The following is a 21,921-nucleotide window of genomic DNA, read 5'->3' on the forward strand; positions in this document are numbered from 1 at the left end:
CAATAGGATATTAATTACTTGATAGGAACTATCTGTACCAACGCCGGATGTTTATATATTTGCTAGTACTCATCACTATCCATTTAATCTCCAAAAATAACTGTATCACATCCACAACGCAAGAAGAGAGAACAAATCTTGAGTGCGCATTTTGCAGTTCCCAAACTGCATCAGGCCAGCTTAATGCGATTGCATTCTAGTCACGTAACTAGTTCTGATAACCCAAAATTCTCAACGCCGTAGTAAAAATTTTCCATCCCTAGAGCTATAGGATGTGAATGTTAATCAGATGACTGTTTTTTTTTATTTTGAGAAATCAGGTGATTAATTCTACTTAGACAACATAATTTTGTCCAACCGCACTATACGATTTCATCTTCACTCATCAACCAAACAATAGTCGTCCTTTCGTGCAAGCTAGCATCCCCTTCTTATTATATAAACTCTTTCCACTTTGTCCTCCAAGACATACAGACTCTACGATGCCAACCAGAGATTCTACTACCTCCATGTAGTAATTTGCCTTTTATTTATAGAGAATACGCATGGTTGTGGGCAGATCTAGATGCAGCAGAACGAGATACCTGGCAAGTATAGATGTTTGGGGCTAAGAGGCATCAGGGCAAGGATTACTCAGAGTTTGAAGAGCACCGCATGCCTGCGTGCTAAACTTGTGGCGCAGGGCGACAGGGTGCAGTTGCAAGGTGGCTCTTCCGGAGCTGCCCGGCGACAACGTCCCGGAGCGTAATGCTGCTCTCATGATCATCCAGTTGAGCATATTCAGTCCATTCCAGCTCACTAGCTAGAGGCACAACTGTGCGGTCCAGGATTGATTCTAAATGTCATCCTGTCGATTCCGCACTTGGAGTGGCATAGTCTTGCATTTTCTAATGTCGATGAACTCTTGAATGACCAATTCATGTCACTGTGTTTTTTTCATCTGTATCTAATTTTGAACTGTTTATGTATATTGTAAATATAAATATACCATATATGAGATTTTTTAAAAAAGAAAGAGGACATCGATGAGGTTCCATATATATATGTGATGATATTATATTATGTTTAGTTCTTACTTTTACAAGTGCATCGAATTTTTCTTGTGGTCGTCCGTTAACAATGGCAATAACTCAGTTGGAACTAATCACTTGTTGAATTCTCATTTAGTGAAGTCCATACAAGATCGTACTTGATGATTCCTGTTGCACTGGTTTCAGGTCAGCGATTTGGAGCATGGATTTCTTGCATTCTTATTTAGTGAAGAACACAAATCTGGAGCATAGATTTTGCAATTCCCAAATTAATTGCATCAAGCTTAGTGCAACTGCAATCTAGTCATGCATTTGTAACTAGTTTTGTTCACCCAAAATTCTCAATGCAGTAGTGGAAATTGTTCCTCCCTCTAGGATGCATATATTAATCATGTGACTAATTGTACTAATACATCACTAATTTGTCCAATGACATCATACTATTTCGTCTTCACTCATCAACCAAGTAACTGTGCTTTTATTATTCGGCGCAATTATGAAGGGTTTATTATTCCAAATGTACATCCCCTAAAATGTTGCAATAGTTTTAACCTTGACTTGACACCGCCTCTCCGTTTCCAAATGTCAATGAACTCTTGAAAGGAAAATTCATGTGACTAAGTTTTTACCCGTTTTTATATTGCCATTTTGAGCTATCAAGCATATTACTAATTTAAAAATATCATATATGAGATTCTTTTTTTAAAATCATTGAGCTTCCCTTGATATATATGTGAAGATATTACTTTTAGTTCTTTCTTTTACAAGTGCACAAAATTTTCCTTGTGGTACCCCGAATGGACATAGCTCAGTTGGTACTGATTACTTTCTTGCATTCCTATTTAGTGAAGTCCATACAGATCGTATTTTGGTGATTCCTCACGGTAGAAAACTGACTATTAGTCCCGGTTGGTAGGGAGCAAATCTCCCGAAAAACCATCTAGGATAAATCAATCGAGATAAAAAGGGGGTCTTTTGTCCCGGGTCAACCAACCGGGACTAAAGACCCCCTTTTATCCCGGTTGGTTTTGGACTAAACGATTTTTCAAAAAAAAAGATTTCTATCTCAAAAAAAAAATAGAAATTCCTGGGAGGCCCCCCACACGTGCAAGTCACAAGTCACGCGATTTTTCACACGAAATATGCGCGTGCGCGGTCCGTGGGATTCGAACCCATGACCTCAAGCCTCACAAGTAGCTTCCTTGCCATCCCACCTACACAACACATCTAACTATATAGGGGATGCAATCCTTTTGTATTAACTCGTGGGGATCCTTTTATCTCCGTTGGAAACACCAACTGGGATAAAAGACTCCCTTTTATCCCAACCGGGATAAAAGGGTCCGAGGGCTTTAGTCCTTTTTCAGCCACCCGTGGGGGACCCTTTTTATCCCGGTTGGTGTTCGAGGGTTTTAGTCCCGGGTGGTAACACCAACCGGGATTAATGGGGGATCTTTAGTCCCAGTTGGTCTTACCACCCAGGACTAAAGGGTCCACACGGGTGGCTGATATTTTCACCCGGGACTAAAGGGTCTCCCATGGGTGGCTGTTTTTGACCCAGGACTAAAAGGGGCCTTTAGTCCCGGTTGCAAATACCAACCGGGAGTAAACTGTGGCGTACCCCTTTTCTCCCAAGCCTACTTTAAACCGGTATAAAAGGGGATGTATGAAAAGTCAGTTCTCTACTAGCCTGTTGCACTGGTTTTCAGGTCAGTGTTTGTTCTGGTTTTCAGGTCAGTGTTTGTTATGGTAATCTCTGTCCCTGCAACTCTTTTTCAGGATGTATTTGAGAGGACTCATCAGGAGCATTCGGATTGGTAATGAGTTGGTATTGGATATTCGAGATGCTCGGAGAGTAGCCCAGAACTTCGCTATTTGTGTTGTATTGCTGTCAGACATTCTTTGTTGCCATGGGACAACCAGCTTTTGAAGATCCATGCTTGAGTGATGTGTACACTTGGAAATGAAAAGATCCTTGAAGTGCATCCTTATTCTATCGATACGGTTTTTTTTCCGATTACGTTTACTTGTATTTATATCTTCATCCTCCAGTGGTCTAACTATAATATGCAGAGTGTCTGTACTAGCTCTATGCAGTCACGTTGCAAAAAAAAATGTGTTCTGGTTTATAATTTATTAACAATAAACATGATGAGGCACCTCATGAACTATTAAACACCATGTAGGACAAATGACAAAATTAAGTCAGAAAGTTCAACGACTCTAGGGGATGAAACTGAGCATCGGTTGATAGTTCAAGGACGGCTATTCCCTCTTCCTTATTCTAAAAGGACATGAATGCATGGGCCCATTGTCCTTGATGGTGCTAGCCGGATGAATATTGATCATAATAGTCATATATAGATGACCTACCACTCCTAGTACTCATATATGATATATGGGTTTGTATTGGTTGCAAGTGTTACCATGGGTTGGAATGAATCAGTAGGTTCTCCACATAATAACCATGAGAGGATTGAGGCGCATCAGGGAATGGAATTTCAACTTGAAAGGCAACTGTGCCTCATCGCACAAGACTGTTCCACAACATTGAGAACCATGAGGACCATGTCGAAAAGCTGTGTGCTAGTGGTCATACCAGGAAGGAGGACAGATTCACAAGTGTGTAATTCCTTCCGGCTCTCAATCTGATCTCCAAATCAAATTGCAATCTGCTCATCGATGTCGTCTAAGCTGAGTGTGGAATTAATGTAGAAACTGAGCTTTAGCTCATTGCGAGGGTTACAAGGTTGGATCCTCCTGCTGAGTTTATCATTATCAAATTTGCAGAATAAGGGAATAATGATCTTCATCTGAAAAACAATAGATACATTCCACACAGCCACTTGCGTCGTCCTAGGGGGCGACCCGAGCGGACCGCCGCCGCGCGCCCCCCAGCTCCTCTACCCTGTTCCTACAACTCGCCGCCGCTGGAGCGCACCGCCAGAAGCCCGCGCGGGCGCAAGGACGCCGGTGGTGAGGCCTCCTCCCGCGCATCTTCCTTGTCCCCCGAGCCATCGTTCCCCATTGGAAACCCTAGCGTCACCACCCCTCCTCCCTCCCCCTTCTCGATGTCTCCGGAGCTGGCCCGCCGGATGCTCGTGCGGCAGCTAGGAGGGCGCAGCAGCGGAATCCTCCAATTCGAGCTGCTCTAGCCCGGATCTGGGCTGAGGTGGGAGAGGGTGATTTGCCCGCGGTGGCAGCGGCGAAGGCCGCGCGTGGGCGTGTGACCTACGGCCGCAGCACGGGGTGAGGTAGCCTGCGGCATGGGCGGCGGTCCTCAGCGGCCGCGCGCGGGCGATGGCCTGCGGCGGTGTCGGCGACGGCCCTCCAGCGTCCCTGCGAGCGGATCTATCCGCCCATGGTCGTTGGTGTTCCGGAGGGTGGCGGCGGGCTACCGGCGGTGGTGGTGTCGGCCGGATTTGGGCGACATGGCGGTCAGCTTCAGCCTGCGACAGTAGCAGGACCTCGTGCTTGGGCTCATCATCTCCACCCTGGCGGCCGGGTCCTTGCCGGAGGCCGGCGCTCCTCGCCCAACCTTTGCGTCTTCGATGCCTCCTGTGGTGTCAGCTCCACTATGCGGGGCGGCCCGGCAGGTTTGGTCACAACAATGCCACAGATGTCTTGTTGGGGTGATGATGTGGTTGTGCAGGAGCTACGAGCGAAAGCTTTACCCGATTGGTGTCGGTGTTAGCAACGACGATGTCAATTGGGCGTCGTTTCCCTCCGTTGAGGTGTTTGCTATGAGGCTCTCTGCAATGTCAATGGTCCTATAGGTGAAAACCTTAATCCGGCTTGCTGGATGGGCGGCGATGGCGTCTTCGACGTCACGTCCTTCTTGGAGGCGTCGTCTTGGAAGTCCTTTGGCCTGACCTTCATTACCTAAGACGGGGTCTGTTGTGCGAGCGATAGAAGACAAGTATTCCAAGTCCAGCATCAAGTTTCTAAGCAGACGAAAGATGTGATGACTTGACGACGCATGAAGACAACGCAAGGATGAAGCATGGACGAATGAGCAGAATGAAGCTGAGTCTCTAGCTATTTTCTTTGTCTTAGAGTTTTCTTTCTTGTGTTTTGAGCTCCTCATTGTTTGAGGACGAGAGTCAAACTCTTTGTAACCTTTGGCTGTATATGTCCACCATGTAGATATAGTAGGTCGAATTTTATCCTTAATCTAAAAAACACTTAATCTAAAAAACAAGGTTGGATCCTCCTGGTCCTGAGTTCGATTCTCGAGTTCAGCGATTTTCTGCTTGGTTGATCCAAGGGTGGAGTTAGCCTATTTCTAGCCTCCAATGAAGGCCGGGGCAGTGGCAAAAACTTGAAGGCCCTTTTTCTAAAAAAAAAAAGTGTGGAATTTACTGAGATCATCAACCCAGCCGGGGTATCTATAGAATTCACCGAGATGATCGAACCAGCCGGCGTATCTATAGATGAATGTGTCTTTTTCAGCAATCAATTGGTAGAAAATTTCTAACTTGATAGGAAAAATATGAACCATCCCGGATGCATATGTATTTATCATTAGCCACTTAATCTCCGAAACTACTGTACCGCATCCACCATGAAAGAACAAACAGCACGAATCTGGAGCACGCATTTCGCAGTTCCCAAATTGCAGGCGCTATCAGTGCGACTCCAATCTAGTCACGTACCTAGTTTTAATCACCCAAAGTTTTCAATGCAATAGTATAAATCAGGAGACTGTTTTTTTTTCTTTGAGAGGTCATGCGACTAATTGTGCTTAGACATCACTAATCTGTCCAAGTACACCATACTTTCTTGTCTGTACTCATCAACCAAACAACTGTTGTGAAAGCTAGAATCCCCTTCTTGCATTAACTCATTCCATGGTGTTTATTTATAGAGAAGTAAAAATGGTTGTGTGCAGATGGAGATGCAGTAGAATGAGATGCCTGACAACTAGACACAAGAATACAGATCTTTGGGACTGAGAGGCACCTGGGAAAGTATTACTCAGAGTTTGAACAACACCACCTGCTTGTGCAGGCATCAATGGCGGCTGCGCCATGGGGCGACCGCGAAGATCCGAGGTGGCTCTTCCAGAGCTACACGCGGCATGCCATCTGGTTGGGCGTCATGGCCATCTGGTTGACCATCAGACCATGGTCATAGTCAACTCCAGCGCTAAGCTAGGGTCACAACCGCAATCAAGAGTAGATTTGTTAAAATATTGCAAGCTTTGCATCATCACTTTGGCTTGACACACTGCCTCGCCATTTTCGATATAATAATGTCGATGAGCTCTCCAAAGGCCAGTTCATTTTATTAGTATGTTTTAATTTCTTCCATTTTGTGTCTGGCAGTTTTGAACTATTTGTATTACTAAGTAGTAAATACATCATTTATTGGGAGAAGTTTTAAAAAAGCACTGAGCTTCAATCGATGTAATACGTTTTTCTACTTTTACGAGGGCATCATTTTTTCCTTGTGGTGTCCCGTTTATAATATATGGCAAGAACTCGTGTTCGTCGGTATACTAATCCCTTTGATGCATTCTTATTTAGTCGAAATAGATACTACTTCATTTCATCACTTATACATATAACTTTGATAGTTTGTGCAAATAATGTCCCATGTGTATTAAATCGATCCGTTCCCGCCATTTCCACATGCGCTTGCAGGCGGTCAGCATAGCCACCTGTAGAAATTAAAGGCTGCTCCCTCCATTATAAATTACTATTTATTTTAGCTTTTCTAGTTTTGCATCTACCTACAAATGGGTTTTAGGATGGAGGGAGTAGTAATTTAGGACGGAGGGGGTATTTATCTCCCTGCAAATGGTTTTTGCAATGGTGTCCATACGGCATACGTACAATTTGCAAACAAGAAAGGTCTTTGCTCAAGAGATAACTTTTCTTCCTATGGCATATGGCTTTCTAAATATTTTCTCAGAATCTCAAGGATTTTCATAGACCCCCATAATATGCTATATGGTATTGGCTAGGTTTGCATCTTAATTAGTTTAATACTAGGTGAATCATTTTTCTCGTGTGATGTGAAGATGACATGACATGGCATGATAGACTCATTCTTCATTTACTATTGTAAAAACAATTTAGACGCGCGTCATGTTATCTTTCTTTTAGTAACGGACAAAGAGTTTCTCCACCCCTACTCCCTTCCAGGTGGACTATAGCAACCAACCGGCTCTTGAAAATAGATTTATAGGTATGGTCCATGTTTCGATCTTCTCCTGAAAATATGGGTAATTTTCAGGGGACGTCTGCAACATGGATCGCCCCTAGAAAATGAATATTTTCAGGGGTGATACATGCTACTGTCCACCTTGAAAATGGGCCGATTTCTAGAAGCAAGCCACCTTATGAACCATCCTTAGAAATATGACGGGTCATAAGGTGGCATGCTTCTAGAAATGGTTCCATGCATATAAATTTGTAACTTGAATATAAGGGAAAATTTTAGCAATAGTTTTCCCGCGTCCCGTGCTTAGTTGCCATATCGCTCAAAAATAGTGGCCAATCGGATTTTGGATGAAGACACCTTTATATCCAAAGTATAGAACTCGATGAGATCTAAAACTTCACAGTTCATCTTTTTTTAATTTGATGGTCCAAAAAACCGTTAGATTTTTTACATTCAAATTTTGAATTTTTCAAATGACCTCAATGCAAACTAATTCTAATAAAAGTTATCATGCTCAATGAGATCTAAAGTTTTGTAGTTACAAGTTTTCAATTTGAGATCATTTAGGATTCCAAATATTCAATATAAAGTTTAGCGAAGTTAAAATACAAAAGAATAGATATGCTATATGATCATATGTGATCAGATCGGAGGTTGAACCTCTACAAACATGCATATTTCACGCAAAAATCCACTAACTTTTTGCAGTGCGGTACGGGATATTTTTTTTGTTTTTGTTGTTTTCTATTTTTTCCTGGTCTTTTTGAAATTGAATTTTAGTTGCGACTCATGTTGTGGGCCATCCATAGAAATCAATTTATAGAGAAGTGCGACTGCAATCTAGTCACCTAACTAGTTTTGATCATCCAAAATCATCAATGCAGTAGTGGAAATTGTCCCTCCCTGTAGGATGTGTATTAATCAGGTGACTTCTTTTTTGTGAAATCAGGTGACTAACTGTCCTTAGACATCACTAACTTATCCAACCACACCATACTATTTCGTCCTCACTCATCAACCAAACAAGTGTCCTGTTGTGCAAGCTAGCACCCCCTTATATTAACTACTGTTTCCCCTATTTGTCCTCCAAGACATACAGATTCCATGATGCCAATGCAACAAGAGATTCTACCACCTCCATGTAGTAATTTGTGTTTATTTATAGAGAAATACGGATGGTTGTGACTTGTGGGTGCATCTAGATGCAGAAAAATGAGATGCCTAACAAGCATAGAGATGTTTGGGATAGAGAGGCATCAGTGCAAGGATTATTCAGTGTTTGAAGAGCACTACATGCTTGTGTGTGCAAGTCAGAGCGTGGAACATTGGTATAGTTGCGAGGTGGCTCTTCGAGACTTGGTGATTGCTGTTCCACAGGACAGTTGAGGCATGATATGCTTGAAGCCTTGAAAAATCGAATTGATTTGGTGGTTAAAGACGAGGACTAACATTAAAAAAACATACTATGAGTGGGCCTATTGCAAAGACAGCTAGAGTTTAGATGCATCAACGCAAACAGTAGCAAAGGATGAGCACTAATAAGCACGCCAGTCCATTGGTATGAAATAAATGTGCAAGGGTGTAAGAAAGAGTTAATTGAGGGCATCACTGTAAGAGAAAAGTCACAGGCTCACAGCGAGGGCAAAATGTGCCCATGGGTGTGAAAAAAAATCATGTGTCGTGCGAGTTGCGAGGACAAAATCATGAATAAAACTTGAGTGGGGGGATGTGATAAAAGATTGAGCATAACTGCATGAGTGCTAAAATAAGAGGTATGTGGGTACATTTGCAGGAGGAAGACAAAGATGGATCAATAGTAAAGCCACAGGGATCTCTTTATAAGAATTCCGATGATTGCAGGGGGCAGGGAAGAAGCGCCCAGGAGCATACATGTAAGGAACCAGGGACCGGCACGCGAAATGTCAAAAAAATTGGACCTTTTCTCAATGTGTGCGTGTCATCCATGCACAGGGCCATGCTAATCTTCTCTGTATCATTCCAAGTTGAGAGGGGGCGTCTCCGAAGAGACGACTCAAGTGCCAGCGCCCCGAGTTATAAAACGTGCTTTATCTCCGTGATTAGTTGATGTGGGACAAATTGAAAACTTTAGGTAGCTTCTCTGTGAATGGGCCGGCTTCGCTTAGCAATTAACATCCATCACCCACAGCCCAGCCCGTCGAGACATCCATCCTATTGGGCTGTGGGCCGTTCATCCCAGCCTTTTGTTAGAAAATTTGTGGTAGGAGATGCAATTCCTGTCAAAGTGTCAATGTCATCATCGTTAAAAAAAACATGGCCTCACAAAAAAGGAACTTGGCAGATGCACAAAGGTCCTCACCAGAAAGGCAGATTTCGTAGGCTGACAAGTGACGTGGACGGTGACACGTAGGACCCCCTCCTGGCACCTGGCAGCCTCTATTTTGATCTCCATGTGTGTGTGGCCTCCATCTCGCGTCGGAGCTCTGCCGCTCTTGCCGCCACATAGCCCAAGATGAGCCACAGAAGCGTCTCCTCCTCATCTTCACCATCAAGATTCGCCAAGAAGAAGAGAGGAGAAGAAGACCTCAAGCTGCCAAGTGGAGAACATTCGAGCAAGCAGCGGCAGAGATACCTCGCGCGCGCAAGCTTTCCTTCCCAGCTAGCTAGCGAGCCATGGCGGCGCTGGCTCACCAGGTGGGCGCCAACCAGCCGCCGCTGCTCTCATCCCCGGCCCGCCTCCCACGGAGCAGCAATGCGAGGCTGCTGGTGCTCCCGGCGGCGGCCGCGTCCCTCGGCGGACGCGGCGTGAGGCTGGGCGCGCGGAGGGCCGCCGCCGTCGTCGTCCGGGCGTCGTCGGAGGCGAAGGCGGAGGCGGAGACCAAGACGGAGGGCGGCGGAGGCGAGGAGGAGGAGGAGCGCCCGTACGAGGAGTACGAGATCACGATCGAGAAGCCGTACGGGCTCAAGTTCGCCAAGGGCCGCGACGGGGGCACATACATCCAGGCCATCTTCCCCGGCGGCGCCGCCGAGAAGACCGGCCAGTTCACCGTCGGCGACAAGGTGCTCGCCACCAGGTTGGTCCGTCCCGCCGTACAATACTTCTGTTGCTGCTGATGCCTGCCTTTGGAAGCATGTCAAGCATCGACTGATCAAGAAACGATTTCGTTGTGCCGATGAACTGATCGCAGCGCCGTCTTCGGGGATGAAATCTGGCCGGCGGCAGGGTACGGCCAAACCATGTACAGCATCCGTCAGAGGTCCGGCCCTCTATACATGAAGATGGAGAGAAGGTTTGGTAAGAACAAGTCGCTGCATCCGTTTTGCATTAGGTTTGCCCATCTCTTGTTTTTCTCTGAACTTCTGAAGTCTGAAGTAGGAGCATCAAGTAAAACTAGAAAAGTTAGTTGCTATGAGTTATGATTCTTGGTTTCATTCATCTTTTCAAGATAGATAGATGTGACTGACAATTGTTGTCTCAATAATCCATGCTAATTGCTAATTGGATTCAGGTAAGTGGGATGGTGCTGGTGAGCTCTCCGAGAAGGAGATCATAAGAGCTGAGAGGAACTCTGGAGTGGTCAGCGGCAGGGTGAGGGAGATCCAGGTGAGTGCACACATCACAAGCATGAATTCGGAGTCTTCAGGTCTCCTGGCCCAAATGCGTGAATTGATCGTAGATAACTCATTGTTTTTTGCTCATGGCAATGTCTGAAAAACTGCGTGCAGTTGCAAAACTACCAGAGGAAGATGGAGCAGAAGATGCAGAGGGAAGAGGACCTCCGCACGGGGCTCAGGCTGTACAAGTCAGTGAAATGATTCTTCAATTGCGGATAGTGCTATGACATTGCTTCAATTTGAAATCCATTTGACTTCTGAAAACTTCAGGGATGGGAAGTATGAGGAGGCATTGGAGAAGTTCGAGTCAGTTTTGGGATCGAAACCGGAGAGCAATGAGGCTTCCATTGCCAGCTACAATGTTGCCTGCTGCTACTCCAAACTCGACCGGGTTCGATACTTTCCTAATCTCTCACTATGCATAGCATGTCTGCTACTGAATACTCATATGAGCATTCCTCTGCCCAGATACAAGCAGGGCTTTCTGCATTGGAAGACGCCCTGAAAGCAGGATATGAAGACTATAAGGTAACTAGAGAATAGCTCTGTTGCCACATGAGAATCAATGGTTCCTAACTAGTGACACACATCTTATTTTAATTCCTACAGCGAATCCGCACCGACCCGGATCTCGAAAACTTGAGGAAATCGGAGCAATTCGATCCCCTGATGAAGAACTACGACGAGTCGTTCATCAACGAGAACGCCCTCAATGCCATCAAATCCTTGTTCAGATTCGGCAAGAACTGAGCGACTGAAACATGGTAGCAGCAGCAGGCAATGCCACTCTTGTCTGGTCTTGCAGAGCCTACTGTGCTAAGCTCATGCCCGTACAGTTCGTTCCCCTCTCCAGTAGGTTGCGGTTCACACCTGTAGCTTAGCAATTCTTGGTGAGACATGTACTTAACCATTTGATGAAGATACAGTATGTACATCCAAATGACGCATCTGCGTGTGTAAAGGCAAATGTGCAGTAGCTGTGCTTGTTAAGGTATGCCAAATATGTTAAGCATGAACCAAAAGGCAAATATATTTTTCGATGAACGCATGAAACGACTATTGACAGGTTGTTTCTTGGTTGCTTTGGCTGTTTGGTTTCAGATAGTTTAAAATGTCTGAAAACCATCAGTTCATTTTGGTTCACCAATTTACACGTGGTCTGGCAGCTATGGATTTACAAGGTCTGAAAATTAAGTGTTCCCTACTGTACAGGGATATAAAAATGTAAGTACCTGATGATCCAACGATAAGTACATATGGGAGCTACACTTACAGCTAGGAATACCAACATCTATTCAAACAAAACATCAGGTTGCTACACTTTAAGCTAACCATCTGGATACTATGACCTGAAAATATTAGATCATATGATAAACCAATTTATGTTGCATGTTCATCACACCAGGAGTTGTCAGATAGAAAGATATCAGCAATTTATTAGTCTAAAAAAACTGTGTTTTTAATCAATTGTACAATCAACATGCAATCATCAACCTGACGGCCCAAGAGAAAAGGCCAACCTTGGCATGTAGGCCTGACAAGAGCTATTTGCCGGGGGATTCATATAATTTTTTTTAAACCCCCAGCAGATCATCCTTGCCAAAACAAGGTCCTCTGTTACATATCATGTTAGCTGTCCACTTGGATTATTAGCATGCTATTCTTTGCTTTCGAGAAAAGTATTGTGGAACATAGCTTTCGTTCATATTTAGTGAACAATCAGATACCAACCACCAGCTAGGTTGAACAGTCTAGTTCCCTCAAAATCTTGGCAGCATCTTCAGGAAAAACTGGATTGATGTAGCACCCACTTCCAAGCTCAAACCCACCTATTACACTTAACTGGGGCACGATCTGGAGGAACCAGTGTGCGTAAGGCAGGCAGGATGATGAGAGCCCGAATGGTGCACTGTGGACCATAAAATTGAATGGTGGGTCATTAAGCTGCTTAGACAACTTTTGCAGCATTGTCTTCAACAGAGACCCAAGATCCAGTGCCTGCAGGCAACATATCAATCAATAGCTTTATCTTAAGAATGAGTTGAAAGAGTTAGTAATGCAAGACGGGCCCATAGTATTCCACACAACATAAACCTGTGGAAGTGAACCCGCTTAATGCCTCATTTTCATGAGAAATCACTGGAATGCAATGAAGCCTATAAGCACAACAGAGTGCATGCATAGAATAAAAGAAGAAAATAATTTAAGTGCATCAAAAAATTGCAACACGTATATGATTTAGTATGAACGTGCACAAATTTCCGATTAGAAGGAACAAATCTTCGAGGGAATGGCATAAACACAGCACAGATCAGCTAACACAAATATCTGCATTTTGATGCATAACCACAACATGGAACAAATTTTCCATATATTAAAAAGAAATAGATGTAGTAACACAGTCCTGAACTTTGGATCTTTGTATCAGTGTCAGTAATAAAGGTGGGCACCAATAGCTGAGGGTAGGCATGCAAGCTAAATCGATAGCTAGCAGCAGATGCTTCAAACTATTAGCACACAATTTTCTCCATAACTTAATAGGAACTCCCAAGGTATAGTAAGAGAAAATATGAAGGGAAGTTTGAACTTCAAAGTATATAGTAGCAGATGACTGCATAATTCGGTCTATATAAAAGATGAAACACATAACGGATTTAAAAACAGTCCATACCTTATTCTGATCAATTTCATGAAAATAAGAAAGATGTTGTCGAGGAATAATCCATATCTCAAATGGATATGATGCTGCAAAAGGAACAATGGCAGAAAAATTGGGCGTCTCACTGATCAGGATATCTTTGGACCTAATCTCACAAAGGCTGCATTTCCCTGATTTGTCAAAAACCTCCTTCATGCAGTTAAGCCGAGATTTAACAGAGGGAGGGACAAAGGGAGTCCCCAGCATCTGGCTGTGTGAATGTGCCATTGACGCCCCAGCAGATGCCCCATGGTTCTTGAACACCTAAGCATTTTTTTATGACAAAAGCAAGTTATTCACTTGCACAAAAGGAAATTAACTAAGATACTGTACAAGGTTAAGTAAAAGAAAGCAACTTGCACAGTCTAGTCAATAACAGATATAAATAGAGGCCAATACTTACTGGTAACAATGGACAGGACAAAAGTAGTACCAACATATAATCAGCGAGATGGGTTGTCAGAACAGCGAATAGACACTTGGTTTGTAAACAATGAAAGTATTATCCATTAACAGCTTCATCAATGAGCAGGTCTCACTTATATCTTCATTCAATCAATTTAGTTTCAAGGAAAATTACCAATTAGTTTGTATGAGCCAACTAAATGAGAGATAAAAAAGTGTAACACATTTTTTAAATTGCCATCCACTAGCACAGTAACAGTGCAATGATCACATTTAAAACCTCAGCCCTTGTGACACACATGAGAAATCTGCCAAACAACACATCTACACCAAATAGACTGTCTGGTCCACATAGCTCATGATGAGCTTGCATGGCTAACAAATAACACAACATGCATCATCGATGTATAAAGAGGGCAATATTAATCTTTTTTCCTAAGTGACTGGCTATTTTGCATGGTAGGCAAAAGTAAATATCAAGATGTGTAAGCACATCAAAAAGGCACGTGCATTTCCATTGTGGTTTCACGGGTGAGAGGCAACTATTCTTGTTTGGGAAGTTAGCCCCGGTAGGAAATTCTGGGTTCATAACAACCTGAGTACCGACCCATCCACAGAGCTATCACTAAGGTCCTAAGGCAAAGAGATATTGACTCTATTTACTAACCCATAACCACAATATCTCAATGTCAACTAACAGATTCCTATAGTATATGCATAGATGACAAATATGCCGCATGGACCAATGCACAGAAAAGGTCCAAAGCATAAAAAATGCACTAAGCGACAAAAGTACCAACAATTGAAACATGTTTCCCAAGTGAACAATAAAGCACTTTAAGTCCTCAACAATTTCCCAATCAAGAATCAACAGATCCAAGCTTATGCAAATGAACCATAGACAAAACTCGACAGAACAGACAGATTCACAAATTCAGTTTTAAACTAAAAGGTGAATGGCCATTGTCCATATCTGTATTAACACAAATCAGAACGGTTGATAGAATGATGGGTTTAACAGAAAGTGGCCAGAAATTGGAATCATGTAAAGCCTACAGCATTGACCGCCACTATGCATCCTAACCACCAAAGCAAGCATATATTATACGGCGCTGCTAGTGCCCGGACGTCCAATGGGAAATTTTCCATCGGATGCTCCGACGAAACATTAAAAATTACCTAGTGCAACATCAGCGGTCACTGTTTGCAACATGAAAAATAATGTGTAAAAATGACTACGTCGTTCGACTCTAGGATAGAAAATTCCCGCCACAACATGAACACTATGTTTCATGCAACATTCACTATAAAACATACAGAAATAATAGTTGCAACATCAATGATTAACTATTGCAACATATGTCGGAGCATCCGATTTTTTTTAAGATTCCGGACGTCTGATCTGTAGCATTACCGTATGTTATAACATGACCCAAACAATTTGCAAACTTTGCCATAACAACATTATCCATGCAAGTAAACAAATTAAGCGTAATTATAATCTCGTTTACACAGTGTATAACATGATACTGCCATTTTTACATTATCTGTGCCAGAATGTCCATCTCCATAGTCCATACCCAAATAGCAAATAGATGAACACACCAACCCATCAAGATCAACAGAACATACTCTGAACCGACAATACAGGTGGAATCAGAGATGGAAACATATCTAGTACCTTCACTAGATACAATTAGTTTCAAGGAAATTCACCAATTATTTTATTCCAGCCAACTAAATAGCGACAGCTGATAATGATACAATAATTCTAGCCCCCACCCCAGTGACTGGCTAGTTTGCATGACCAATGAAACATTGGCAGTTTCTATTTATTAAACCTAACTACCATATCTCAATGTAATGCATAGGTGACAAATATGCTACAAGGAGAATGCATTAAAAAGGTCCAAGTGTAAGAAATGCAGTACACGACAAAGGTACTAACTACTGAAACACCATGTTGCGCAAGCGAAGAAAAAAGCACTTTTTAAGTCTTCAAAAACTCAACAATCAAAAATCGACAGATCAAGCATGTGCAAATGAACCATAGACAAAACTCGATGAAACAGACAGAATTACCAATTTGCTATAAACGGAAAAGTGAATGGTCATTGTCCATATCTGTGCAACCATGAAAGGTTATAAACATGGGTCTAACGGTAAGTGCCCACTGCCCAGGAAGCAGAATCATGTAAAGCCTACAACACTCCTCACCACTTGCAAACTTCGCCACAGCAACCTTATCCATACAAAATCCATACATATATAAAGGCGCAAGACAAGTTATCCGAACTTACAATCTCATCTGCACAAGATAGTAACATATACTGCCATATTTACAGGACGTGCCCAAAATGTCCATCTACCTATACCAACACAAATACTGCCATATCCTTTTTTTTTTCCTTTTGGTTCCCCATAACAACTATATCCGGCATTTAACATTTCCTAAGTTTAAGAAGTTTTTTAGTGGCTACTGGTTACCACGCATCAATTCTAACATCCAAGAGCGAAAACATATCACATTCACATTTAAGCAGTACTCCTATCAGCCATATCGTTTGCTTGATATTTTCACCATTAACAAAAGAATGAGACGCCCCAGCCATCTGATCGTGCAATTTAAGCAGAAATGCCACACACGGCAAGAACTCCACGGCTCTACCTGCACATACTTCACCGCAAGGTGCTCCCCAAGCTGCCGCACGCGCGCCGCGTAGGCGAGCAGCACGTCGCGGACCCCCTCGGCGTCCAGGTCCCAGAGCCGCACGTCGTGGCGCGGCGTCTCGATGACCACGTCGTGGAACCCGAACCCGCTCAGGGCGCGCTCCCCGGGCTCCTCCTCCTCCTCCGCCTGCCCGCCGTCGCCCCCCTCCCGCGCGGGCGGCGGCTCGACGTCGCGCCGCAGCGCGGGGTAGAGGTTCTCGATGACGCGGATCCGCCACGGCAGCGAGCCGTCGGGCGGCACGCGGAAGATCTGGGGCGCGCACTCGGACTCGCGGCCGGCGCAGAAGGGGCAGGACGGCTTGGGGGCCTCGGCCCCGGGGGCGGGGCTAGGGTTGGTGGGGTTGTGGGACTTGAGGTCGGTGGGGCGGCGCGAGCGCGCCGGCGAGAAGACGACCCACCGCCCGAACACGGCGTCCCGGCGCGCCTCCGAGGTTCTCGAAGCTTCCGCCATCGCCTTCTAGGAGCTTCCGGCGATGGCGAGTAGGGAGCGCTCTGTGTTCGCCGCTGAACCCGGCCGCTTGGGCGGTTTCTCGGGCTGGTTCTGGAGTTGATGACTTGGGCTGGAGCTGGCCCGCTGATAGGTGGGACCCAGAAGTCATTGGGGGCAGTACAGGACTGCGTTTGGTTTGATCACTGCCCAGTGGGGCAGAAAGAGTTTGACCATTTTCTAGGACTTGTTGACCGATTTGTTTCCAGCGTGAACGGCTAGGCGCAGAGTCTCGCTGAAACGTGGGGACATGATATAGTAGTCAACGCGGGACCGTGGACAGCTGAACTGTGGTACCTTCGGGCTTCGGTTACGTATGAACGGCTGAACCTTTTTTAAATGCCTCTCATCTGCATAAGTATCGGTGCAGTGGTGCGATCTCTCCGCGTGCGACCTCCATACGATTGGTTGTCTGCGGTGCTTGCTGGGCCTGGCGCGCGGGATGCAAAAGAGCCTGGCTCGCGGGATGCAAAAGAGCCTGGCTCGCGGGATGCAAAAGGACGTCTAGAGCCTGGCTCCCGCGATGCGACCAAATCCTTCGTATCTCCAGAGCTAGGCTCTCGAGTTGCAGCAGCGGATGCATGGATGCAGCGCGCAGGCAAAAAAACGCAGTAGAGCAGACAACCAATCAACTTCCCACGCGAGCCAGGCTGCATGCAAACATCAACCAATCAAAAGGGGGTTGCATCTGGCGAGCCTGGCCGACGGGAGCCTGGATAGGTGGTGCGAGCCAGGCTCGGCAGAGAAGGAAACCAATCGCACCCATAAACAACCCTACAATTACATCCAGATTACCAGACTACTCCCTCTATCCTAATACTCCTCTGTCCTAAAAAGAATGCTCTCACTTCCGGAGAAGTCAACCAATTTTAAATTTGATCAAATTTATACAAAATAGAAATAAATGTACAAAATAAATATCAACAGATCAATCATGTAATATATTTTCATACTAATCTATTTGGAGATGTGAATGTCAGTATTTTTTTTATAATTTTGGTCAAACTTGAAATTATTTGACTCCTAAAGAAGCGAAAGTTACATTCTTTTTGGGACGGAGGGAGTACATCTTTGAAGAGATCATAAGGACTATCCATGGCTCCGGACTACATCTTTGAAGAGATCATCGGAACTATCCATGACTCCAGGCTACATCTTTGAAGAGATCATCAGGACTATCCATGACTCCGTAGGCGCGCGTCGCATTTCCTTTGCAGCTCCATGCGTCACATTTCCTTTGTAGCTCCATGCACGAGAGGCGACGAAATTATCTGGAGACAAGCTCCGGCGGGCAGGGTGCACACCCGCACTGCTAGCCACTCGAGCTACGGCTGGTTCTCAACTTCTCATATGAACGACTGAATTATTTGAGTTTGAGATGACCAAAGAGAGATCAATCATTCCCATTGGGTTGGAAATTTAGAATTTATTTTAAATTATCAGGGCATTGTTATTTCTCAAAGATTTTGTAGGACCATCTTAGGACAAGCATGCTTCCATTAGATTCATATACAACCCTAACAGAGGTCAATCTATACACTTCAACGTATTTTTTTTCACCAACCAAGGTATAAATGAGCATGCAAACAAATCAAAACCCGGATGATCAAATTCCATCACAAGGAAACAATTATCACGCAAAAAGAACCTAAGAACCTAACAATTGAGATCCGCTTATAATTTGCAAAAGTTTTCAGTTCAAAGGAGGCATCGAGAAAGAGAAGTACATAGCATGCTCGAAGCATTGCGCAATACCTGTGGTTAATCATTAAAGGTCATGGCCAAAATTGAATGATCATAGTTCTGGAAATACTGTAGCCAAAATTTACTGAGACTGACACCTGCAAAGATACTATAATCAGAGTGCAAAACCACAAGAACCCGACTCCAAACACTGCACAGAACAAGTCACAACTACGCCGAAATCAAGAACCGTGTGCAAAAATACATCGGCACAGACTGAGTTTGCTCACAATCAACCGTCCACAGCAGCACAAAGCATTAGATCACTAACCATTCGTTGTCGGATAACACAGGCAAATTGCAAATTGTTCACGACATATGCTCCATAGTAGACTTCTAACATAGTTTAAGTGCTCAGAACACAAGTAGCAAAATTTGAAAAATGCAACCCAACACAGGTGAAGTTTTGCTTGGGATGGTCTCCAATGCAACTGGAGCATCCAGGCATAGAGCTCAACGGTAGCGGCGGAGGGATAGGGTCTGGTTGCGCTTCCAGGTAGCCCTCCTGGACGGCCTGTTCTTGTGGTGGGAGCTGCCCTTGCCGCGCAGGCCACGGTACTTCTTGCCAGCGGAGGTGAGGCCACGGAGCTCACGGTGCTTGTGCACATCCTTGCACAGCCAGTTGATTCTTGGGTCATTGCGGATGGCAGCGTGGGCAACATCAACAAGGATGATCTCAAAGTACTTGTAGGTACTATCCTGTGTTGACAGATGGACAGTTGCAGGCATTAGCACAAAATAGATTGGACAAGAACAATAGGATCCTTCTAACAGGAAATTTCTCCATAGAATCCAGCATACCTCATTCACCCAGTAGGAGTTAAGAACCCTCAGTCCACCGATCTTACGTCCAGCCCTCTCCTCAGCAACAGACCTCTTGTTCCTCTGGAACTTGAGCTGGGTGACACCCTGGTGCTTTGGCTTGCCATAGACAATACCCTTGGGCACAGGCCTCTTCCTGCCACCACGCCTGACACGGACACGGTAAACCACATAGCCCTGCAGACACAGCACAAAGTTAAGCACAAGCTCATTTGACTATCACGCATACAAGAGCAAAGCTCTACAAAGAAAAATTCAAAACACCAAATTGACAATGTGCAGAACAAATTATATAGCTGCAAATCAGATAGATGATGATACATTGGCACGCCAATTAATACTAACAAGGCGACAATAATTCCATTGACCACAGGCTGACAACCTGAATATTACCTAAATATTTATTTTGCTTCACCAAATGACAAGCCTAACAGGCATGACCACCACAGATAAAATTACTGCAATGACTCAAATTATCTTCACCTCTTATAATGGTGACTATAAAATAGCCTAGGGAATGGAAGTTTTGGTCTAAAAAAGAATGAAGAAACTGTTTTCCACGAAGATGATACAATGCATTCGCAATGAACAGCAGTGCACTCTTCATAATTTTTGTGTCAAGGTTAAGTGTGGAAGTGGCCGCAACAGGTTCCAACCAAACTAATTAGTATTTTGCATAGCCAATCAAGATATAAATTGAAGCATCATCATATATAGAAATGTAATAGGCATGTCCAAACAAAGGCTCTAAAATATGCTTAAACAGTATACTGAATATAGTAGAGTTATCCACCTAGCAATTCTACATTTCGCGCACACAAAAAACTGGCATCCGAACACAAATGGTCTGCCAAGGATGAGTATCTTATGAACAGAAACCTGCAAATGGTGATATCACCACAGAGAGCTAAGTTACCGATGGGCCTCGACCAACCTTCGCACAACCACATCTCTATCACCATCTCGTATCAGTCAGGAGAACAAAACGCGAGGAGGAGATCTACCTGCTTGGCCTTGAAGCCGAGGCGGCGGGCCTTGTCGGGGCGGGTGGGCCTGGTTAGGCGGACGATCGCCGGCTGCTGCCTGTACTCCCAGCAGCGGACGCGCTGCACGAAGCGCATCACATCGGACTGCTTCCTCCTCCATAGCTCCGACACGTACTTGTACGCCCCTGCGCAAGGAACACGACATCAGAACAAGCCCGCGCGCAAAGGCTCGCTTGCGCGGAGAGATCAGATAGTCAGAGGAAAGGGGAAGGAGGAGCTCACCCATGGCGGATGCGGCTGCGTGCGGCGGCGGCGGCGGCGGGTAGGGAGATGGAGTGCGCAGAGAAGTTCGGGGTTTGGGTGGGAAGCGGACTTATATTTCGGCGATGGGCGCCTCGTGGCCGTCGGATGTGCTAGGGTTTTGGAACGGTGGGCGGAGGATGGTTGGGAAAGTGGGCCGAGGAAGCTGGGCTTTCCACGGCACATGTGCAAATGGGCTCTAGACTGTGTTGGTGGCACCACACCCTTGGAAGTGGGCTACTGTTGTGCTCGGCTGCTAGTTTTTCCTTACCTTTTTTCCTCCCTTCAATTTGATCCAACTTCTTTTATGAAAATCGATTTTTATGTTTATTTTAGAGCAAAATGCATTTTAAGTTTTTAAATTATTGTTTTTTCCTCTAACCCCATTGTGATTCTCTCGCTGCAAGGTGGAGCTACGTGGGTTTTGCAGTGACAAAAAAAAAGTAAAGCAGATTTCACAAAATTGGATGTACCGTCGTAAACAAATTGCTTTATGTTTAACAGTTTAAGGCAAGTCCATTCACACTAGGACCACATGTCTACATACATTGAAATTGGTAAGCATCTTTTTCAAGAACTACAGCTTAGAGGTGTTTGATAAAAGTATATAATGTTTCGAAGAACCCTGAAGAGAGATATTGCCAAAAAAAAAAGTCTCTTCCCCACACTCTGGACTTGTAGCAAATCTCGTGGGGTCGTGTGGAGCTAAGACTTATCACATCAATGTCAATTTCTCACATGTGACATGTCCATCACTCAATGAGGCGTTCATATGGAAAATGTGACATTTGAAAAGATACACTGTATATTTTTAGCACCCGTCACATGGAATGTTTAGATACTAATTACGAGTATTAAACGTAGACTATTTACAAAACCCATTACATAAGACGAATCTAAACGGCGAGATAAATCTATTAAGCCTAATTAGTCCATGATTTGACAATGTGTTGCTAC

The 21,921-nt window shown here is 44.5% G+C and overlaps 3 protein-coding genes and 1 non-coding gene across 4 annotated transcripts; 1 reads left to right on the forward strand and 3 right to left on the reverse strand.

Moving 5' to 3' along the window:
• Positions 1–9,124: 9,124 nt before the first annotated feature.
• LOC117846672 (U6 spliceosomal RNA) lies at positions 9,125–9,229 on the reverse strand. The gene has a single exon (XR_004638399.1). It is a non-coding gene; the product is annotated as a U6 spliceosomal RNA (small nuclear RNA).
• A 502-nt stretch (positions 9,230–9,731) lies between these two features.
• LOC117844800 (protein MET1, chloroplastic) lies at positions 9,732–11,852 on the forward strand. The gene is made up of 7 exons (XM_034725589.2): positions 9,732–10,252; positions 10,367–10,473; positions 10,688–10,782; positions 10,905–10,981; positions 11,064–11,184; positions 11,262–11,321; positions 11,403–11,852. Exons 1-7 carry the CDS (start codon positions 9,852–9,854, stop codon positions 11,541–11,543), a joined length of 1,002 nt encoding a protein of 333 aa, XP_034581480.1. The 5' UTR covers positions 9,732–9,851; the 3' UTR covers positions 11,544–11,852.
• Positions 11,853–12,201: 349 nt separating this feature from the next.
• LOC117844799 (ADP-glucose phosphorylase) lies at positions 12,202–17,186 on the reverse strand. Its single transcript, XM_034725588.2, has 3 exons — positions 16,565–17,186; positions 13,465–13,755; positions 12,202–12,791 (listed from the first exon to the last, which is right to left on the reverse strand). The coding sequence occupies exons 1-3, from the start codon at positions 17,075–17,077 to the stop codon at positions 12,531–12,533; spliced, it is 1,065 nt and encodes a 354-aa protein (XP_034581479.1). The 5' UTR covers positions 17,078–17,186; the 3' UTR covers positions 12,202–12,530.
• A 1,928-nt stretch (positions 17,187–19,114) lies between these two features.
• Positions 19,115–21,072, reverse strand: LOC117845752 (large ribosomal subunit protein eL15z). The gene is made up of 4 exons (XM_034726818.2): positions 20,947–21,072; positions 20,683–20,849; positions 19,658–19,855; positions 19,115–19,555 (listed from the first exon to the last, which is right to left on the reverse strand). The coding sequence occupies exons 1-4, from the start codon at positions 20,948–20,950 to the stop codon at positions 19,310–19,312; spliced, it is 615 nt and encodes a 204-aa protein (XP_034582709.1). The 5' UTR covers positions 20,951–21,072; the 3' UTR covers positions 19,115–19,309.
• Positions 21,073–21,921: the final 849 nt, after the last annotated feature.

Source organism: Setaria viridis, chromosome 2 (assembly GCF_005286985.2).
Source record: "Setaria viridis chromosome 2, Setaria_viridis_v4.0, whole genome shotgun sequence".
NCBI lineage: Eukaryota > Viridiplantae > Streptophyta > Magnoliopsida > Poales > Poaceae > Setaria > Setaria viridis.

Coding starts and splice junctions, on each gene's coding strand:
- LOC117844799 (XM_034725588.2), bottom strand. CDS start 17,077: ATGGCGGAAGCTTCGAGAACCTCGGAGGCGCGCCGGGACGCCGTGTTC. Junction 13,756..16,564: donor TTGCGGTGAAGTATGTGCAG/GTAGAGCCGTGG, acceptor AAAAATGCTTAG/GTGTTCAAGAACCATGGGGC. Junction 12,792..13,464: donor ATGAAATTGATCAGAATAAG/GTATGGACTGTT, acceptor TGTTGCCTGCAG/GCACTGGATCTTGGGTCTCT.
- LOC117845752 (XM_034726818.2), bottom strand. Junction 19,856..20,682: donor TCGGCTTCAAGGCCAAGCAG/GTAGATCTCCTC, acceptor CTGTGTCTGCAG/GGCTATGTGGTTTACCGTGT. Junction 19,556..19,657: donor ACTCCTACTGGGTGAATGAG/GTATGCTGGATT, acceptor CTGTCAACACAG/GATAGTACCTACAAGTACTT.
- LOC117844800 (XM_034725589.2), top strand. CDS start 9,852: ATGGCGGCGCTGGCTCACCAGGTGGGCGCCAACCAGCCGCCGCTGCTC. Junction 10,253..10,366: donor GACAAGGTGCTCGCCACCAG/GTTGGTCCGTCC, acceptor AACTGATCGCAG/CGCCGTCTTCGGGGATGAAA. Junction 11,322..11,402: donor CAGGATATGAAGACTATAAG/GTAACTAGAGAA, acceptor TAATTCCTACAG/CGAATCCGCACCGACCCGGA.